The sequence below is a fragment of the Pseudorasbora parva genome, chromosome 15, assembly GCF_024679245.1.
Source record: "Pseudorasbora parva isolate DD20220531a chromosome 15, ASM2467924v1, whole genome shotgun sequence".
Lineage (NCBI taxonomy): Eukaryota > Metazoa > Chordata > Actinopteri > Cypriniformes > Gobionidae > Pseudorasbora > Pseudorasbora parva.
Genome location: NC_090186.1, coordinates 30973062 through 30990645, shown reverse-complemented (window position 1 = coordinate 30990645; position 17584 = coordinate 30973062). Strand labels below are relative to the sequence as shown.

Below are 17584 nucleotides of genomic sequence, written 5' to 3'. Positions count from 1 at the left end.
GAGAGGCTGAATGCACTTGCATTGCTCTCCATGGAAAAGAGACTTGTCACTGAGATGACTGACTTTAATCAGAGAGTAATTGAGAAATTTACTGGCCAGAAAGAAAGGAGAGCAAAATTTATGTTCAAGTAGTCAACATGCCAGTCTGTTGTTGCTACTTTTGTTTTTTCCTTTCCTTGTTCAATTATATATGGGAAATAAATATGTAAAAAGATAAAAAGTGCAGACACTGTTTTCTCTTTAATGCTTGAATTTAGTCAACATGCTTCTTGGTACTGCTTTGTATTTATTTTACTTATTTGATTTATAAATAAGTAAAATAATTTATAAGTAATTATACTTATATATACTTATATACTTATTATTATTATTATTATTATGTATAATTTATAAGTAAATTATACTTAAATTAACATAATTATACTTAAATATACGCAATTATTCTTAAATATACGTAAATCCCCCCCCCCCCCCCCCAAAAAAAAACCCCGCGCCCCCCCAAAAAAATATATCACCAGCCGCCACTCTAACATACTTCTCTGCCACTCCAGACCTCCTCATACAATACCACAGCTCCTCTCTTGGCACTCTGTCATATGCTTTCTCTAAATCTAAGACACAATGCAGCTCTTTCTGACCTTCTCTGTACTTGTCCATTAACATTCTCAAAGCAAATAATGCATCTCTAGTGCTCTTTCTTGGCATGAAACCATACTGCTGCTCACAAATGTCCACTTCTTCCCTTAGCCTTGCTTCCACTACTCTTTCCCACAACTTCATTGTATGGCTCATCAGCTCAATACCTCTGCAGTTTCCACAACTCTGCACATCTCCCTTGTTCTTAAAAATCAGCACCAAAACACTTCTCCTCCATTCCTCAGGCATCCTCTCACTCTCTAAAACCTTGTTGAAAAACCTAGTTAAAAACTCTACTGCCATTTCCATAACTCCACTGGTATGTCATCTGGACCAACTGCCTTTCCTCTCTTCATCCTCTTCAAAGCTCTCCTAACTTCATTCTACCACCAAGTCTCCTTGTCTTCTTTCCTCCTTCCAGATGACTCACCTAGCACCTTTCTACCCGTCTCCCTGATCAATTTGGCTGTAGTAGTCCAGCCTTTCTTGACCACCTAAAGCTTGTCTCAACTCCTCCCTGAAAACCACATAGCACTCTCCCTTCTCTCTCTCTCTCTCTCTCTCTCTCTCTCTCTCTCTCTCTCTCTCTCTCTCTCTCTCTCTCTCTCTCTCTCTCTCTCTCTCTCTCTCTCTGTATATATATATATATATATATATATATATATATATATATATGTGTCACAACCAGAAAGCAACTATTTCTGATGAAATTTCATATATATATTGAACTATTTCATCAGAATATTCAATGATATACAGCAAAATAGAGAGCGCTTTGGGGAGAACTAAACAAATATTTAAGTAATTTCTAGCTAGAAATTACATCAAAAGTGGAAAATATTGGTAAAAACATACATTTACACACAAACTGACTAGCAAACAACTTTCGGACGGCACCCCCCCCCACTCCCCCCACCCAGCTTAACTGTCACTGAAAGGAAAGCATTGTGGAATATCAGTCACCTAAGGATACATGTACACTGTCAGAAAAAAAGGTACAGTTCTGTCACTGGGACGGTACCCTAAGGTACATATTAATACTTTAAGAGTATTAGTACCTTAAAGGTACATATTAGTACCTTTTCAGTTTTGTACCTTAGGGTACCGCCCCAGTGACAGATGTATACCTTTTTTCTGACAGTGTATGCTGCCTTCAAAAAACAATCAGATGAAGATATCTGAGGAGACAGGAAGTGAAGCAAACAGATTCAGTCATGGCTTGATGCCTTGGCTTTAAATGTGTCCTCTGAAGGCAGCATCTTCCAGCTTTCGGGCGCAGCCAAAAACAGGAGAACTTAACTGAAAAAGACTAGATGACAGGAACAGGAACTGGGAAAACCAAACTAAAAACGTGGCACTCCCATTGAAAACAATTCGAAAAATACATCAGCCGTGTGAAAAAACGCTTTGGTCGACCCATGGCCCAGATCAGACAGGTTTTTAAAAAACGGGGCACACCGCACTGCCTTTTTTTGCTTAATGTTTTTTAGCAAATAGCAGTTTGCTGCTTTTTTTGTGTTGCTAGGCAACCCCTGAATCAGCTGTCTTGTCAGTGTTATCGTAACCACAAAGTCCCAATCCCCATTCACACGGATCAGCGAAAGCAACCAAAGACTCTGTGGATTTCAGATTCACATTTTTGTAGTTTACACAGAGACAGTTGTATAATTTTCAAAAACCTACACTTTGACAACCGTTTTCATTATTTTGCCTTTTCAGGCCCCCAAAACTGTTGTCTGTGTACGTTTTTAGCTGAAAACGATATACAGCCCCTAAAACACAAAGAAACTAAAGACATAGAAATAACCCTAGGAATATGTAAAATAATTCAGGAGAAAAAAATATTTATGCCAAACTATTTTTCTTTTTTGTGCCATTTGGGGAAACAAGAACAAACAGAAAGAATTGCAGGGTCATAACTCATGAAAAAAGTACTACATGTCAGCAGCTCCTTTTTAGCAGCAGTGATGTTTGTGTAACAAGTTGAATGTGGCGATAATTTAGGAAAGCTGTGTTTATGGCTTTCTCTCTGTCTGATGCTTTTCCCCCACCACAATCTCTGATACCTGATATCTTTTGATATGGCTAGCATGTGTCTAGCTTTATTTGTGTGCACCTGACTAGACTTTATTCAGAGCAGCGCCATGACACGTGTATGAAAGCGCTTAACATGTTTGATAGGCTTACCATGTTTTCAGTGGCATCCGCTGTATAAAGCTCCAAAAATATTTTTACACAGCTCATGTTTTTTGTTTTGTAAAATTTCTCGGATTTTTTTTTACAGTGTTTCATCAACAGAACAATAAAAACACATTAAACACATACAGCTCACTGAAGAAATGAATGTCTAACAATTACAGCCTCACTTTCATTCCCTTAAAAATCAAAGATGGTGCTGCTGTGAATAAGTTCAGTGCCATCCGATTAGGCTTCAGACTTAATCTTATGTGACTTCTCTTTTTATAGCTGCACACTACTCCCTCTCCAAATGAGCCTTTTGCACATTCATTAAAATAGAAATCTCTTATATCAGAGATCTATGCACTGGCGCTCTTTTTTAGTATAGCGACAATTTTGAGAGGACCATATTAACAGTGTACTGGATACAAGTCACAACGTCTGGAGCTAAAGTGTTGGCACCTTGGTGATTATGATGGATGAACATTTAGCACAGAGAGCACTTTTTACTTTGCTTGACTGGTCACATTATGATCATTTGCTTGACTGATCATTATTGACATCTGCATCAACTTGATGATGCACATATATAGATCAAAGTTCATAAGTCTATGTGCATTGCCATTTACTGGATGTGTGTGTGTGCATCCATGCATGTTTTTATGGATGTGTTTAGTTTCCCTTGTACAAAGTCTTAGAAAGGGGATTTCCAACTGAAATTTTTTTTTAAAAAATGGCAGAATGTCCTTTAGTTCACACAACCCAAAAATGAGGAAAGGTCTATCCAGCAGGAATTAAACAAAAAGTCCACTCAGAGTTAAATTTTTTTCAACTTCATGTGCTCGGAGCACTCCTTCAAAAGCGCGAGGCACAGCAAACGGTTAAAACGCGAGCCGCCCAGGGTGCATAAGCAGCGCGCATAACGCTCTCTGCCATCCGAAATCCATTCAAAAAAGGTGCCTCTCGCTGCAAAAACGTGTTCAGTGGCATCGGGCCCTAACAAGGCATGATGGATCCATGTTCTCATTCTGTTTACACCAAATTCTGACTCACCAGACCAGGCAACATTTTTCCAGTCTTCAACTATCCAATTTTGGTGAGTTTGTGTAAATTGTAGCCTCTTTTTCCTATTTGTAGTGGAGATGAGTGGTACCCTGTGGGGTCTTCTGCTATTGTAGCCCATCCGCCTTCAGGTTGTGTGTGTTGTGGCTTCACAAATACTTTGCTGCATACCTCGGTTGTAACGAGCGGTTATTTAAGTCAAAGTTGCTCTCAGCTTAATTCCGTCAGCCCATTTTCCTCTGACAGCAAGGCATTTTCACCCACAGGACTGCTGCATACTGGATGTTTTTCCATTTTCACACCATTCTTTGTAAACCCTAGAAATGGTTGTGCGTGAAAATCCCAATAACTGAGCAGATTGTGAAATACTCAGACCGGCCCGTCTGGCACCAACAACCATGCGACGCTCACAATTGCTTAAATCACCTTTCTTTCCCATTCTGACATTCAGTTTGGAGTTCAAGAGATTGTCTTTACCAGGACCACACCCCTAAATGCATTGAAGCAACTGCCATGTGTACGTCTGTGTATGAATGAGTGTATGAATGGATGAATGTGAGGCAATATGTAAAGCAATTTGGATGGCCATAGGGTCTGTTGAAAGCGCTATATAAATGCAGTCCATTTACCATTTACCATTTTACACCTGTGCACAATCACCAGTAACACATAAAGCACTCCTCATTCCCACAGTCTTGGTCTGGTCTTGCACCGATCTACACCTTTGTTACACGCTACTTACCTGAAGTATACCTGCCCCTCTCCCTTATCCTCTTCATCTTCGTCCTCGTCGTCCCCATCGTCATCCTCGTGCTCACTGTCTTCACCAAGGGAAGTCTGTTGTCATTGTCCACTACTCTTCATGTCAAGATTCACCTTTAAGTTAATTCCTGTGTCCGTTACCTCTGTTCAATAAATCTCACTGAGCACTAATCCTCTGTGTCCTCGTCAATGTCTGACACTCATTTTGGATTTTGAGAGCTATACATTCCAAAAAAGTTGGGACATGTAGCAATAAGAGGCTGGAAAAGTTAAATGTACATATAAGGAATGGCTGGAGGGCTAACTTATTAGGGCATTTGGCAACATGATCGGGTATAAAAGTGGCAGTGTCTCTCAGAAGTCATGATGGGCAGAGGATCACCAATTCCCCCAATGCTGCGGCGAAAAATTGTGAGATGTGTTGATGCCATGAAATTTAAAATCAACATATTTTCCCTTAAAATTATACATTGGCTCAGTTTAAACATATATTTCATCTATGTATCTGAATAAAACATTGAAATTTGAAACTTCCACATTATTGCATTCTGTTTCTATTCACAATTTGTAAAGTGTCCCTCTTGTTACTCTCTTGTTATATATATATAACAGGAGAGTAGTATATATATATATATATATATATATATATATATATATATATATATATATATATATATATATATATATAACAAGAGAGTAGTAGGTAGAAAGAGAAAGAGCTTACACAAGGAGGGGATTAAACAAACTGGATTTAACAAATTAGTCAGGGAGCAACGAGAGAGGATTGCAGTCTGTGTTGGTCCGTTTTTCTGTGTCCATTTTCCTGTCATTTGTTTTAGGAATATTATAAAGGACTAAAGCACAAAAAGCAACACAACGGTATGACACAACAGCAGGAGAAGTTGGAGATTCTGATGAGGAGTATGGAGGTCCTGCTGAAAGAGGTGGAGCAGCTCCGTGAACACTGTGGCCATTACAACCTGGAGCTGAGTCGCCACATCACAGAGCTCCGCTTGGAGAACCGGATACTGACTGAGAAATACAACGCCCTTGACAAGGAGCTGCAGGAGGCCTTGGAGATCCTCGAGGACCTCCAGGACACCAAATACGCTTTGGATGCCAAAAAAAGGCAGGCTGAGAAGCTTAACCGACAGCTCTGATAGAACTGTAGATATTCAGTGACCAGAGCTGTATTTGTTTTTAGTTTTCAGGGTAGTCAACATGGCTTACTTAGTTGTCTCTGCAGATCTCCATTATGAAATGTTACTAGCACCTACTAGCACCTAGCACACTTAATGCAGCTTGTTGATTCATGTATCAGAGCATTTTCTTTTACGTGGTTTCTGGATCTTAGCTGTTGGAGTAGAAGTGAAGCCAATTCTGTAGGTAAATGACTCCTTCACAATGACAACCACCGACTGTCATTTTGGCTGCTGAAAAGTGAAAGGGACTAAAATAGCACCTTGCTTAGAGGGTTGAGTGTCACAGAGCGCTTCCATCCCTATGATTTAATACTATATGTTTAGTGGCACTAAGGGGAACATCTTTGGTTACAACATTGAAAACAATCTCACTGTGAGATCTTTCACACATTACACAATTATGCTTTCATAATGATATTTTGGGGCTATGCCTCCATTAGTAGACAGTGACAAGTCAAAAGTTTCTTACAGGACTTGTATCTTTCTGTAAAGCTGATTGATTTGAAACATGTATTGCGAAAAACCCTATGTATACTCGGCCTCTTACCTTTCTTCTAAAGCACTGCAAAATTATAAAATGATGATTGGGACTGGTCTAAATAAACAGATGCTGTTTAGAATGTGAACTGTTTTTCATTTTTACCAAACAATTATGAATGATGAAGTGTGATTAAGATCTCAGACTAAATCTGATTTTTGCAGAAGTCAGGCATGTTGTCTTTCAGGAGGGGTTAATTGTAACCTGATATGAGTAGTGTGTATTGCTAAGTTTGTGTACGTGTGCAAAAAAGAAGAGATATTCAGTCCTGAGTGAATGGACATCAGTGTCACAACTGTCTCGCTGTGACTGAGTGAACTTGGAAGACAGTGAGAAGGTAAGACTTTTCATGATAGATGTTTCAATGTTTTGTGAATTTGTGGTCAACAAAAATGTCTTTAAAATGTTTTTTTTTTGTGTGTGTGTGTTGAAGATGAAACTTCACTCTCTTTTCGGGATCTTGTGCTTGATCACATCAGTATTCTGTGTGAGTAAAACAACATTAATATGAAACACATGTCCAAGTATTAATATAAATTACTGCAGAAATTACTGAATTTAACTCTTAAGTAAATGTTTTTTTTTTAAATTTCCATGTATGTTCTAAAATTTTTGTTGGAACAGAGATTTGCAATGTTTCTAAAATGTCGAGGTTTGATTAGAACATTAAATGCTATGATAGTGTAAGTAAGTATATTCTCTTAACCTTTTACTGAACATATATCATTCTTTGAACATTCATATGTAACATTTCAAAAAACTAATTGTCAATATTTATCAAGTAAATAACATGTTTATGAGAATAACATTTATGAGAACATTCAAGTAAAAACAAGACTTTTCAAGAATGTACTCTCAATAACATAATAATATGTTAATATATATGCAAATATGCAAATAAAATATTACATATAAAATATTAATAATGTTGTAAGAACATTCTATAAATGTTTTTTTTGAAAATTTATATAAGCTTTACGAAAGATTAGTGAAAATTGTGGGAATGTTCCCTGTTGGCTGGGATCAGATCAACTAAATTTATGTTCTTTTCACCAAGAATGTTTAAAGGATCCCTAATTGTCCATGTCAAATGGGAATGTGTCCCCACCATGATAGATAGTGTGTTTGCTGTAGGTGAGGCAGCCGTCTGATGATTACTGGGGTGAGTATGGTCCGTTCGGAGCCTGCAGCCGCACATGTGGAACTGGAGTGGCTGTGAGAACCAGGGTCTGCAACACCATGAGGTGAGTGAGCACCTGTGTGTTTAGTACCCTTTTCTTTATAGCCTTGATAACTCATCTTCTATCTTTTATTATAAAGGACGGATGGTGGACACAATTGCGTGGGACCATCCAAGTCCTACAAACTCTGTAACACACAGGTAAACAACTTCATACACAATCAAATGCTCACACACTATGTTTTAGTGTTTTATAGAGGGCTATAACTATTCTCCTCTGTAAAGGAATGCCCTGTTGGAGCTCGAGATTTTCGTGAAGAACAGTGTTCTCAGTTTGACAGAATGGAGTTCCAGGGAAAACGTTACACCTGGCTGCCATATTATGGAGGTATTACACAAAGAGTTTCATTTTATTGATTATACAGTTTTTATGTGAGGATGGTAGAATGTTTATTTGTATATTTGAGCTGTAACAGCTAATATTTTAAAGTAGATAGCTGAATTTAATAAAAACTAAAATAAATAAAGTGCTAAATAAATAAATTCATAAATTTGATTACATTTTTCAATTTTGTTTTTACAATCTTGTTTTCCACTAAAAATGCAAACACTGTTTTCTCATTTCATTGCCATTTTTTTTAACCATGAACCTCAGTAAATTTAGTTATATGCACTTAAAACAAGAAAACAATTGTTGTTAATTATTAAATAATGAAAGTAGCTTTCTATAAAATTATTATTTTGAAGGATGTTTAGATTTTTTTTATGAAAAACTAGACAAAAATCTGGACAAAAATACTAACAAATTTATTTGTTGTCTAAAATATTTTCTCATAGACTTAAAGTGGAGCTTTAATTTGTTAAATTACAGTTTGGACACAAAGTCTTCAAAATATAATTAGATGCAATGTATGGTTAAGTCATTAAGTTCTGGATGCTTCATATTTTGTTATAATCAAAAATCTTCCTCTGGAAGTTCAGTAGACTGATGTAAAGATGTAGCTCTTAATGTAGTCACGTGACCTGTTGTGTTTTGGTCCAGCTTCAAACCCGTGTGAGCTGGTGTGTGTGCCCAGAGGAGAGAACTTCTACTATCGCCACAGACCCACTGTGGTGGACGGCACACTGTGCTATGTGGGCCGCAGAGACGTCTGTGTGGAGGGTGTCTGCAGAGTATGTGTACACTGAATACAGCTCAAAACCACACACAAAAACATTTCATTCTAACACCCTTATCTCTGCTGAAAGGCGGTGAACCATGGCGAGATTGTGGCTTTTGAGGACCACTCTCTTCCTGTCACCTCTAGACATGTCCCTGGGCCTGCTGCCCATCTGGGCACCTACAGGTAATTGATGTATGTTTTGGTTTGATATGTATATGCATCAATGATGAAATGTATACAGGGGTTGGACAATAAAACTAAAAATATGGGCAAGAAAGAGCAGATCGTGAAGGTTGAATCAGCAGCACAATAGCACAGCTATTATTGCATATTGCAATACACACAATATAATGGGAGACATATCAGTGTTCAAAAAGGACAAATTGTCGGTGCATGTCTTACTGGCTCATCTGTGACCAGGACTACAAGTCTATGTGGTGTATTGAGACCTATGATACCCATGATAATGCCACCAGGTAGGACATAATGCATCCAACAGTAGTAACTGTTGATGCAAGAGGATGTGTTTTTTTTTAAGGGATGTCCATGTTTTAACCTGGATTGTATCCAGAAAACATAAAACCACAGTTGCCCAACTCACTGAAGAATTAAATTCATGGTCAGGCTGCTATACCCAATACTTTAGACACTTGTGCAATGCCAAATATCAGTTTCATTGGTGTCAACAGTGCAAATCTTAGGCTGTCAATTCCAGTCACCTTTATTTACATTGCGCCTTTACAATGACGATTGTTTCAAAGCAGCTTGTAAAACTTGTAAACTTGTAAAACTGCAGTGTTAAACAGGAAAATATTTGCAACAGAATTTGATTCGGCTACAGCCGCTCTGGAGAAAACGGTGGTGTTATCAGCTCATTTGAATTTATCATATAGCGACAATGTGGGCAGCTCAGTAATATAGTGGATACAGTTTAGTTATTCATTTTATTTAGATAATTATTTAGTTAAACACTTTGATTGACATTTTTGTGTCCCCAACTGATTAAGCCAAGCCAAAGGCAACAGTGGCAAGGAACCAAAACTCCATCAGGGCATGATGGAGAAAAATATATATTGCTGTGGACAATGTGATGCATTGGTATTGTTCTCTGATGAGTCCACCTTTACTGTCTCTCCCACATCTGTGGGAGTTTTGGTGTGGAGAAGCCCCAAAGAGGCTTAACACCCGTTCTGTTGCATGCTGTAATGGTTTGGGCTGCAATATCATGGCATTCCCTACTGTGCTTGATGGCGCTTCACTGCCAAGGACTACCGAACCTTTCTGGAGGGCCATGTGCACCAATGGTTCAAACATTGTACCCTGAAGGGGGTGACATGTATCAGCATGATAATACACCAATACACACAGCAAGACTGGAGACAGAATGATTTAATGAACATGAAAGTGAAGTTGAACATCTCCCATAACCTGCACAGTCACCAGATCTAAATATTTTGAGTCACTTTGGGATATTTTGGAGGAGCAAATCAGAAAGCCTTTCCTCCACCAGCGTCACATAGTGACCATGGCCACTGTTTTGGAAGAGGAATGGCTCAAAATCCCCCTGGGCAGGACTTGTAATTGTCTTTTTCACTGTCAGTCCGTGCATTAGTGGTAAGGATTGTTCAGCAACTCTCTCCGATCCGACAATTATATCTTTATTGTCACTATATATCTTTCTTTGTTGTGTTTGTAGGTATACATACAGCACCTATTCAGAGTGTTCTCTTCACTGTGGTGGGGGCGTGCAGACCCGCTCTGTGTACTGCATTGATGAGAGAACATCAGCAACAGTAGATGAGTCTCACTGCATTGCGCAAGGCCTTAGGAAACCAACATCCCAGGTGGCCTGCAACCAGCACCCCTGCACCGAGTACACTGTCGGTCCATTTGGTGATGTATGTCGGCCTAAATATTCCATTTATATTTATTTATACATGCACACACAAACAAGATTTTTTTTTTTTGCAGGTGTTGCTCTTTTATTTGTAGCATTGACTGCTATTCTGTTGTCTCTTGCAGTGTTCAGTGACGTGTGGTGAGGGACAGCAGATGCGGGAGGTGTTCTGTGTCGGGGGCAGAGGAGAGCGAGTCTCTGAACACCACTGCAGGGGTCTCGCGCGTCCACATGAGATCAGATCCTGTCAGAGACCAGCTTGCCACCAAGTGTTTCGATATTACACCAATGACTTCAGCTTGGTGAGAAAAGGAAGGAGAGGAAGGATCTAAAGGAGAAAGCGAATCAGTTTATAGCTAATCAGCCTATTTTCCTCTCTCTGTCTCCTTCAGTGTACTCGTAGCTGTGGAACTGGTACTCGCGAGCGCAGAGTGGTATGCATGGATTTGGATCAAAATCCTTTTGCAGATGATAGATGTGCTTCTCTCAGCAGACCTCATGCTGTGGAGAACTGCAACACACAGCCCTGCCCTGGTGCACAAAGTGAGTTTATTCATGATCATTGACTTTGTGCTATGGGCCATGAGGCACTCATTTGTCCTTGTGTTGCTTTGGTTTAGTGGTGCCCAGTATGCAGGACCCTAGTGGTTACCAGAGCTCCTTGCTTGGATTTGTGCCTCACACCCATGATGCAGCCTCAGGTTAAAAAAGCTGTCACAAATATGTCCTTATTAGTATTGTATATGTGCTATTTATTTATCTACATTTGCTCTGTGGACAGTTCACAGACCAAGCGATCTATACCCCACAGTGACTGGTCCGCATTGTGCTCAGTCATATTACGGCTGCTGTCCCGACGGCCACACTGCTGCCTCTGGGCCTCGTGGAGAAGGCTGTGCCCACGATGACTGTCATAGGTCCAGGTACATTACATACATATTTATACATACAAAATAACACACACATGGAAACCATGGACTATGGAAAAAATTATATATTTTTATTATATTACTATTATAAATTAATAATAGTTTAAAAACCTTGTTTCTACAAATCTCTCTCTCTCTCTCTCTCTCTCTCTCTCTCTCTCTCTCTCTCTCTCTCTTAAAATGAACAGCATTCATTCGCAATATAAATCTTTTCTAACAATATCAATCTTTACTATCACTTTTGATCAATTTAACACATTGTTTGCTGAATAAAAGTATACATTTCTTTCAATAAATAAATAAATAAAATATATAAATGAATAATTACTGAATAAATCAACTTTTGAACCTTATACTGCATATTGTTACAAAAAATAATATTTTAAATAAATGCTGTTCTTTAAAATAAATAAATAATAATATTTAATATATATATATAGGTTATATAATGATCATATATATATATATATATATATATATATATATATATATATATATATATATATATATATATATATATATATATATATATATATATATATATATATATATATATATATATATATATATATATATATATATATATATATATATATATTACAGTATAAAAGGATCCGGAAAAAAGTATCATAGGTTAATATATAATTAAAATATTAAAATATTAAAAATGTCATACAGGTAAATTATGATAGAATTTTTTTTATTTTGGGTGGACTCATCCACATGCAAAAATAATGAAGACTTGTGTGTGTATGTGTGTGATTATAGATATGGCTGCTGCCTGGATGGAGTAACAGCTGCTCATGGTCTTGGAAGAGCAGGATGTCCTGATTCCCCTAGGGTATAAAAGCTCATTACATTTTCACACTCAGTATTGTCATTTATGCTTCCTTTATCATCCAATAATTTGTATTGAATTGTATGAACACTCTTTCAACACATAATTGCTTTTGTTTTTAGGACTATAGTCCAGTCCGTCAACCCTCTGCTAGTGTGTGCTCTCTGTCACGAGATGTTGGGACCTGCTATGAATATACATCTCGTTTCTACTTTGATCATTCCTCTGGATCTTGCTCTCATTTCTGGTACGGTGGTTGCCAAGGAAATGGCAATAACTTTGTTTCCAAAGAGGAATGTGAGCGGACATGTAGGACTTCTGCCAGAGGCCTTGCCCCAAGCGAATCGACATCCAGGAGAGTGCTCAACGGGGTCAGAGGTTATAGAATGAGATCCCGTGCATAATGGGGTTAAAAGAAGAGTGATTGTAATCATACAGCGAACAAATTAAACTCAAATACATGTAGACCAAACAAAAATGTATTCAAAGGTGCACACCGTAATTATGTGCTGGCTGATATGAAAGTATATATTGGGTTTATACTGGCATTAATTTTTGATTTATGGCACCCTTAAGCTTTTTATTGTAGGTTCAGATTTAAACGCATTCACTTTATAGTATTTGTCAAACATGACACCATCAAAACAGCAAGTGTTTTTTAAAAGTGTTTTTTAAAGTGTTTTTCCCCCACATTTTAATCTCAAGAGTTTCATCAATTTCATGAAAATAAAATTGCTTTAGAATTAAGCTAAAATAATTTCTCTCTTTCTATGTCTATATCCATATACTTTGTTCTTCAATTGTATACTCTTGCCAAGCCATTAAAGTGTAAACACAAACTAAAAACACTGAATGTTATGAGTCCACCCAATAATTTACATTAATAAATCTTTTGTAGCCTGTGAGAGAATCGTACATGCATTTTTTTATTTTAAATTATTTGTATTAGTGTTTTAATAGGGACAGTGCACATTAATAAACATTACAGTAACTGTGTTAGTTAGCTTACAGGTTAAAGTTCCTGTTTGTAGTACAGAACAGAATGTTACCCTAAAAACAAATACCAAATGTAAAGTCAAAATGAAGGAAATTGTTAATATCACACACACACGCACGCACGCACTCGCGCACGCGCAAACAAATATATAGCTTCTAGACCGTAAGCAAATATTTGTTGAGAATACAATGTAATTCAAAACCCTCACAGCTCTAGAATTTGAATAGTGTTTTAACGTTTTGGTGTCAACATAAATTTAAACAAATAAATGCACTTTTGTGTAATCGCGACAAACGCTTTTATTTTGAAAAGCCAAATCGTCATCACCACAACCGGAAGTGCATGTTCGTTGCACATTTATGCTCTTTCTGTTGCTGCTCTCAGTGAATAGCCGTCAGCGGTTAACACATCATTCATCGCGACTTTTAGATACCTGGACCAGACATGGTACGTATTTCAGTGCTATATTTTGTAATATGGTTTGTAGTATTGTCGTTTGTCTTGTTAGAAAACCGTGTTTTATCGTCTGCGTTGACACGTTCAAAAATGAACGCGGGTAGCTAGCAGCAGTGTAGCAAGACAACGTCGAATATTCAGGAAATTAAAGTCAGCCTGAATATTTTTAAATTCTCTTGCTACAAAGTTAAGCACTTTCTTTAAGCTGTGACTTTAAAAAAAAGATTTTTAAGTGAATGTGTGTTAGATATGTCTTTGTAAATGGTATCTAACGTTAGACTGTTTTGTTTTGGGGGATGGTCCAACAGCTGGTGTTTTCAGGGTTTTATTCATTTGTGATTCATTGTGAACATTTGAGCGAGTTGTATTTAATGTTACTTTCATGTAATAAACGAGAATATCAGATTAAGATGTCATCCATTTTATAAATAAGACCTATTAATCTCTCAGTCTGATGTCAAATAGCATTAGCACATTACTAGCTCTAGGGGGCTCCATATAATTTGATCATTTATGGAGTGTTTAAATTTACAGTCTTTCTAATCAAGTTTTTATGTATTTTTCTTTATTATGTACAACTTGTTTACCGTTTTTTTTTGTTGCTTCCTGATGTGTTAAGTCTCACACGATTCTGCTGGTGCAGCCCACCAAGAGACCAGAAGGCAGAACATATGCAGACTATGAGTCTGTCAACGAATGCATGGAGGGTAGGTTTAATTTTTAATTGATTAGAAATTTTGAACTATTTGAATGCGTTTAATTCTTAATAATAATCTCTCCCTCCAACAAAAAGGAGTCTGTAAGATGTATGAAGAACATCTAAAGAGGATGAATCCCAACAGTCCCTCCATCACATATGACATAAGCCAGTTATTCGACTTTGTTGATGATCTTGCTGATCTCAGCTGTCTTGTGTAAGTAATCACACTTTTTACATGACAGTGGATGCATAACTAACACATGAGACCTCATCAATAATGTCCATTTCTCTCTCTGGTGATTTAAACAGGTACAGAGCAGACACACAAACCTACCAGCCCTACAACAAAGACTGGATCAAAGAAAAGATCTACGTACTGCTGAGGCGTCAAGCCCAGCAGGCAGGAAAATAAGGAGTGTAAAAGGCTGAATTATTTCTATAGCTAGTCCCCAACTGTATCAGAACTACGCTACATCACAAGAGGAGCAAAGTGGTGAAGTGATGCCGCTTAGCTCAGATTTGGTTGAATGCATGTCTATTCAGTCAGTATCTCAAAGAATAGATTGAAAATATTTTGCATTTTAAATCGCATTTTTGTAACCAGAGTTAGGGACTTGGGATATTTATCAGACTAGAGGGGAAAATTGGGGGGAAACTGTTTTAGAAATGTTTTTTTTTCCCCAATCCCTCTCAATTGATGTATTTTCTTGTGTTTTTATTGTGGTCTAATTTTTTTTTATTATTCAGTAAAGTATAAAACTTACACATTTCAGATTATGGAGATGATTCTGAGTCATCTTATATCCCAACTTTTGTCCTCAATACTGTTACAGGTTTTGTTGGCTCTCTCTGTTTTGTGTATGTATCCAGTAGTCACCTCTGGAAAATAATAAAACATTTCTCACAAAATCTTAATGTCAGTACAGTTTTTATTTTATTTTAATGTTAACCAGGAAGGACCCATTAATTTGATCAAATGTGACAACAATGTCTGTTATAATGTATTTCTATTTTAAAATAAAGGTTTTCTTTTGAATCCTGAAAAAATATTAAGCAGTACAATGGTTTTCAACATTGGTAATATTGGCATAGAATGATTTATAAAGGATTGTGTGGCACAAGACTGCGTAATGGCTGATGAAAAATTCAGCTTTTATTTTAAATTGTAATGTAAAACCACAATGTTGCTGTTTTACTGCGTTTTGACCAAATAAATGTGACCTTGGTGAGCATAAGAGGCTTCTTTCAAAATTTTAAAAATAATAATCTTTTTGCATAATTGTGTAACATATTTACATTGGAACACACATGCCTTTGAACTGAATTTTAAAAGCCTTTTCTGGCTTTTTGTAAGCATTGTACACGCTTTCAGAATGAAGAGATGTTAAGCATTTCGGAGCTATTGATTCAAGTGTTAAGGGGTAAATTGATACATAAATGCGTGCTCATCTTAATATGCTCTATTTTGCAGGGTTTTATTTGACCGCATACGGTATGTCCTTTCTGTTAAATTAAGGACACTCAGACCTTGTGTGTTTGAAAACTTAAATAGATGCGTCACAAATTTGTACCCTGACCAAGGTTAAAAACAAGATTTTACTGAAAAGCCACCTCCTTTGTTAAGTAACATGGAGGGACAGTTTTAGTCAAACAGAAGGAGCTATTTTCTGGAACAAATGCATGACTGCCCTGTTTTTCTTCTGTGAAGCACACAGCTATACTGTGGCATGAATGTCCTGTTTTGCAGCTATGGGTAATTGTTCAAATAAGATCTTGCAGAACAAATTCTTGTGAAATACACAAGTCACCCCCCATCTGCTTTACCTGTTGTACAAAACCTTTTTTTTTTCTGTCTATAAGCAACCGTTTCTATTGATGTGGAAAACACGTTTTGCCTTTATTTTAATTTCTAAAGAATCTAAACAACCTTTTTCCTGTAAAGAAGCATTAACAGTAATTGTGTCACTACTGAGACCACTAGTTGCCAGTACCTATTGGAGAGACATTTGTGATCATGCTTGGTGCTGTATTGAAAACTCTAAAAGGTTTGTTTACATGATCCACTGTAATAACATTGTTCTTGGAGATACCAAAGTAACCTTTTTGTTTATGATAATTACTGGGTAACTAATAAAACTGCTGAGTACAAGGCTTCAAAGTACTATGAACACAATAACAAGATACAAGTGTAAGATAAAGCAGCAACAATTTGTATTTTGTAACAGATTTGCAAGCTGAACAGTCTAGCTCATACAATGATATTGTGCACTGGTTTCTTAGACCAATGTTATTATACTATAGCATGCAGGCCAATTCTGGCCCATCTGGGTTATTTTTACATTACTGTATTATTTTCATTAGATGTTTCTTCATCAGTATTCAATCAAAAAAATCACGTCATACTTTGGGGTCAGGAAAATTCTATCTAACTTAATCCTGTTGTAGGTCTACCATACTATTAATATCAAAGTATCATCCCGTATGCTTTCAAACATTCATGAATTCAGATTTCAGAGATACTGACAGTAGTGGATTCTGAAGATGATGATTTGTTGACCATTCTCAGCCCCCCAAGCAACACTGCCCGGCAACATTGCTCAAAAAGTTGGAAATGGTAAGTTTTGTACTTTCTAAACATTCCACAACCTGATCTCAAGAGGAAATGTAACTACTATAAGAGGTGGCAATATTGTATGTGTTAGCGTGATGTGATTAATATGTAAACATGATTTTTCAAAAAAAAAAAAAAAAGAAAAAAAAAAGGGAAGCATGAAGGTCCACCCCTAACAGTCACTAACCCTCAGTTGTACAGTTGTTGTTTGGATTGAGGCAGATCTGAATTGTGAACTTGTAAATTGTAAAAAAAAAAAAAAAAAAAGGGGTGGTTTCAGGGACTAAATTATTAGAAGTCCGGCATATGTCACCACAAAGAAGTCCACCGTTTCATTCATTAAAATCAAAGTAAAAAAAGAAATAAAACTGAAACAAACATGGATGAAATGTTCACAAGATGCATTTAGAAAACGACTATTTCAATTAGACTATA

General features: G+C 37.0%; 2 protein-coding genes across 4 annotated transcripts; both read left to right on the top strand.

The window, feature by feature from the left end:
- Positions 1–5375: 5375 nt before the first annotated feature.
- Positions 5376–13249, top strand: paplnb (papilin b, proteoglycan-like sulfated glycoprotein). 3 transcript variants are annotated; one of them, XM_067418618.1, is made up of 14 exons: positions 5376–6715; positions 6812–6865; positions 7513–7622; positions 7699–7759; positions 7844–7946; positions 8601–8731; positions 8807–8904; positions 10418–10619; positions 10744–10920; positions 11011–11161; positions 11239–11319; positions 11400–11541; positions 12316–12388; positions 12508–13249. In XM_067418618.1, the coding sequence occupies exons 2-14, from the start codon at positions 6812–6814 to the stop codon at positions 12787–12789; spliced, it is 1665 nt and encodes a 554-aa protein (XP_067274719.1). In that variant the 5' UTR covers positions 5376–6715; the 3' UTR covers positions 12790–13249. The 3 variants fall into 3 exon arrangements, with proteins under 3 accessions (XP_067274719.1, XP_067274718.1, XP_067274717.1); XM_067418617.1 differs by having other exon boundaries at positions 5376–6865; positions 11430–11541; XM_067418616.1 differs by having other exon boundaries at positions 5376–6865.
- Positions 13250–13670: 421 nt separating this feature from the next.
- On the top strand, positions 13671–15447 carry erh (ERH mRNA splicing and mitosis factor). The gene is made up of 4 exons (XM_067418615.1): positions 13671–13829; positions 14458–14545; positions 14632–14752; positions 14848–15447. The coding sequence occupies exons 1-4, from the start codon at positions 13827–13829 to the stop codon at positions 14948–14950; spliced, it is 315 nt and encodes a 104-aa protein (XP_067274716.1). The 5' UTR covers positions 13671–13826; the 3' UTR covers positions 14951–15447.
- Positions 15448–17584: the final 2137 nt, after the last annotated feature.

Excerpts from the sequence above, each read along its gene's own strand:
- paplnb (XM_067418616.1), top strand. The coding sequence starts at position 6,728 with ATGATAGATGTTTCAATGTTTTGTGAATTTGTGGTCAACAAAAATGTC. Across the intron at positions 8,905-10,417 it reads GCCCATCTGGGCACCTACAG|GTATACATACAGCACCTATT; the intron begins GTAATTGATGTA and ends TTGTGTTTGTAG. Across the intron at positions 10,620-10,743 it reads CTGTCGGTCCATTTGGTGAT|TGTTCAGTGACGTGTGGTGA; the intron begins GTATGTCGGCCT and ends TGTCTCTTGCAG.
- erh (XM_067418615.1), top strand. Across the intron at positions 14,546-14,631 it reads TGTCAACGAATGCATGGAGG|GAGTCTGTAAGATGTATGAA; the intron begins GTAGGTTTAATT and ends TCCAACAAAAAG. Across the intron at positions 14,753-14,847 it reads GCTGATCTCAGCTGTCTTGT|GTACAGAGCAGACACACAAA; the intron begins GTAAGTAATCAC and ends TGATTTAAACAG.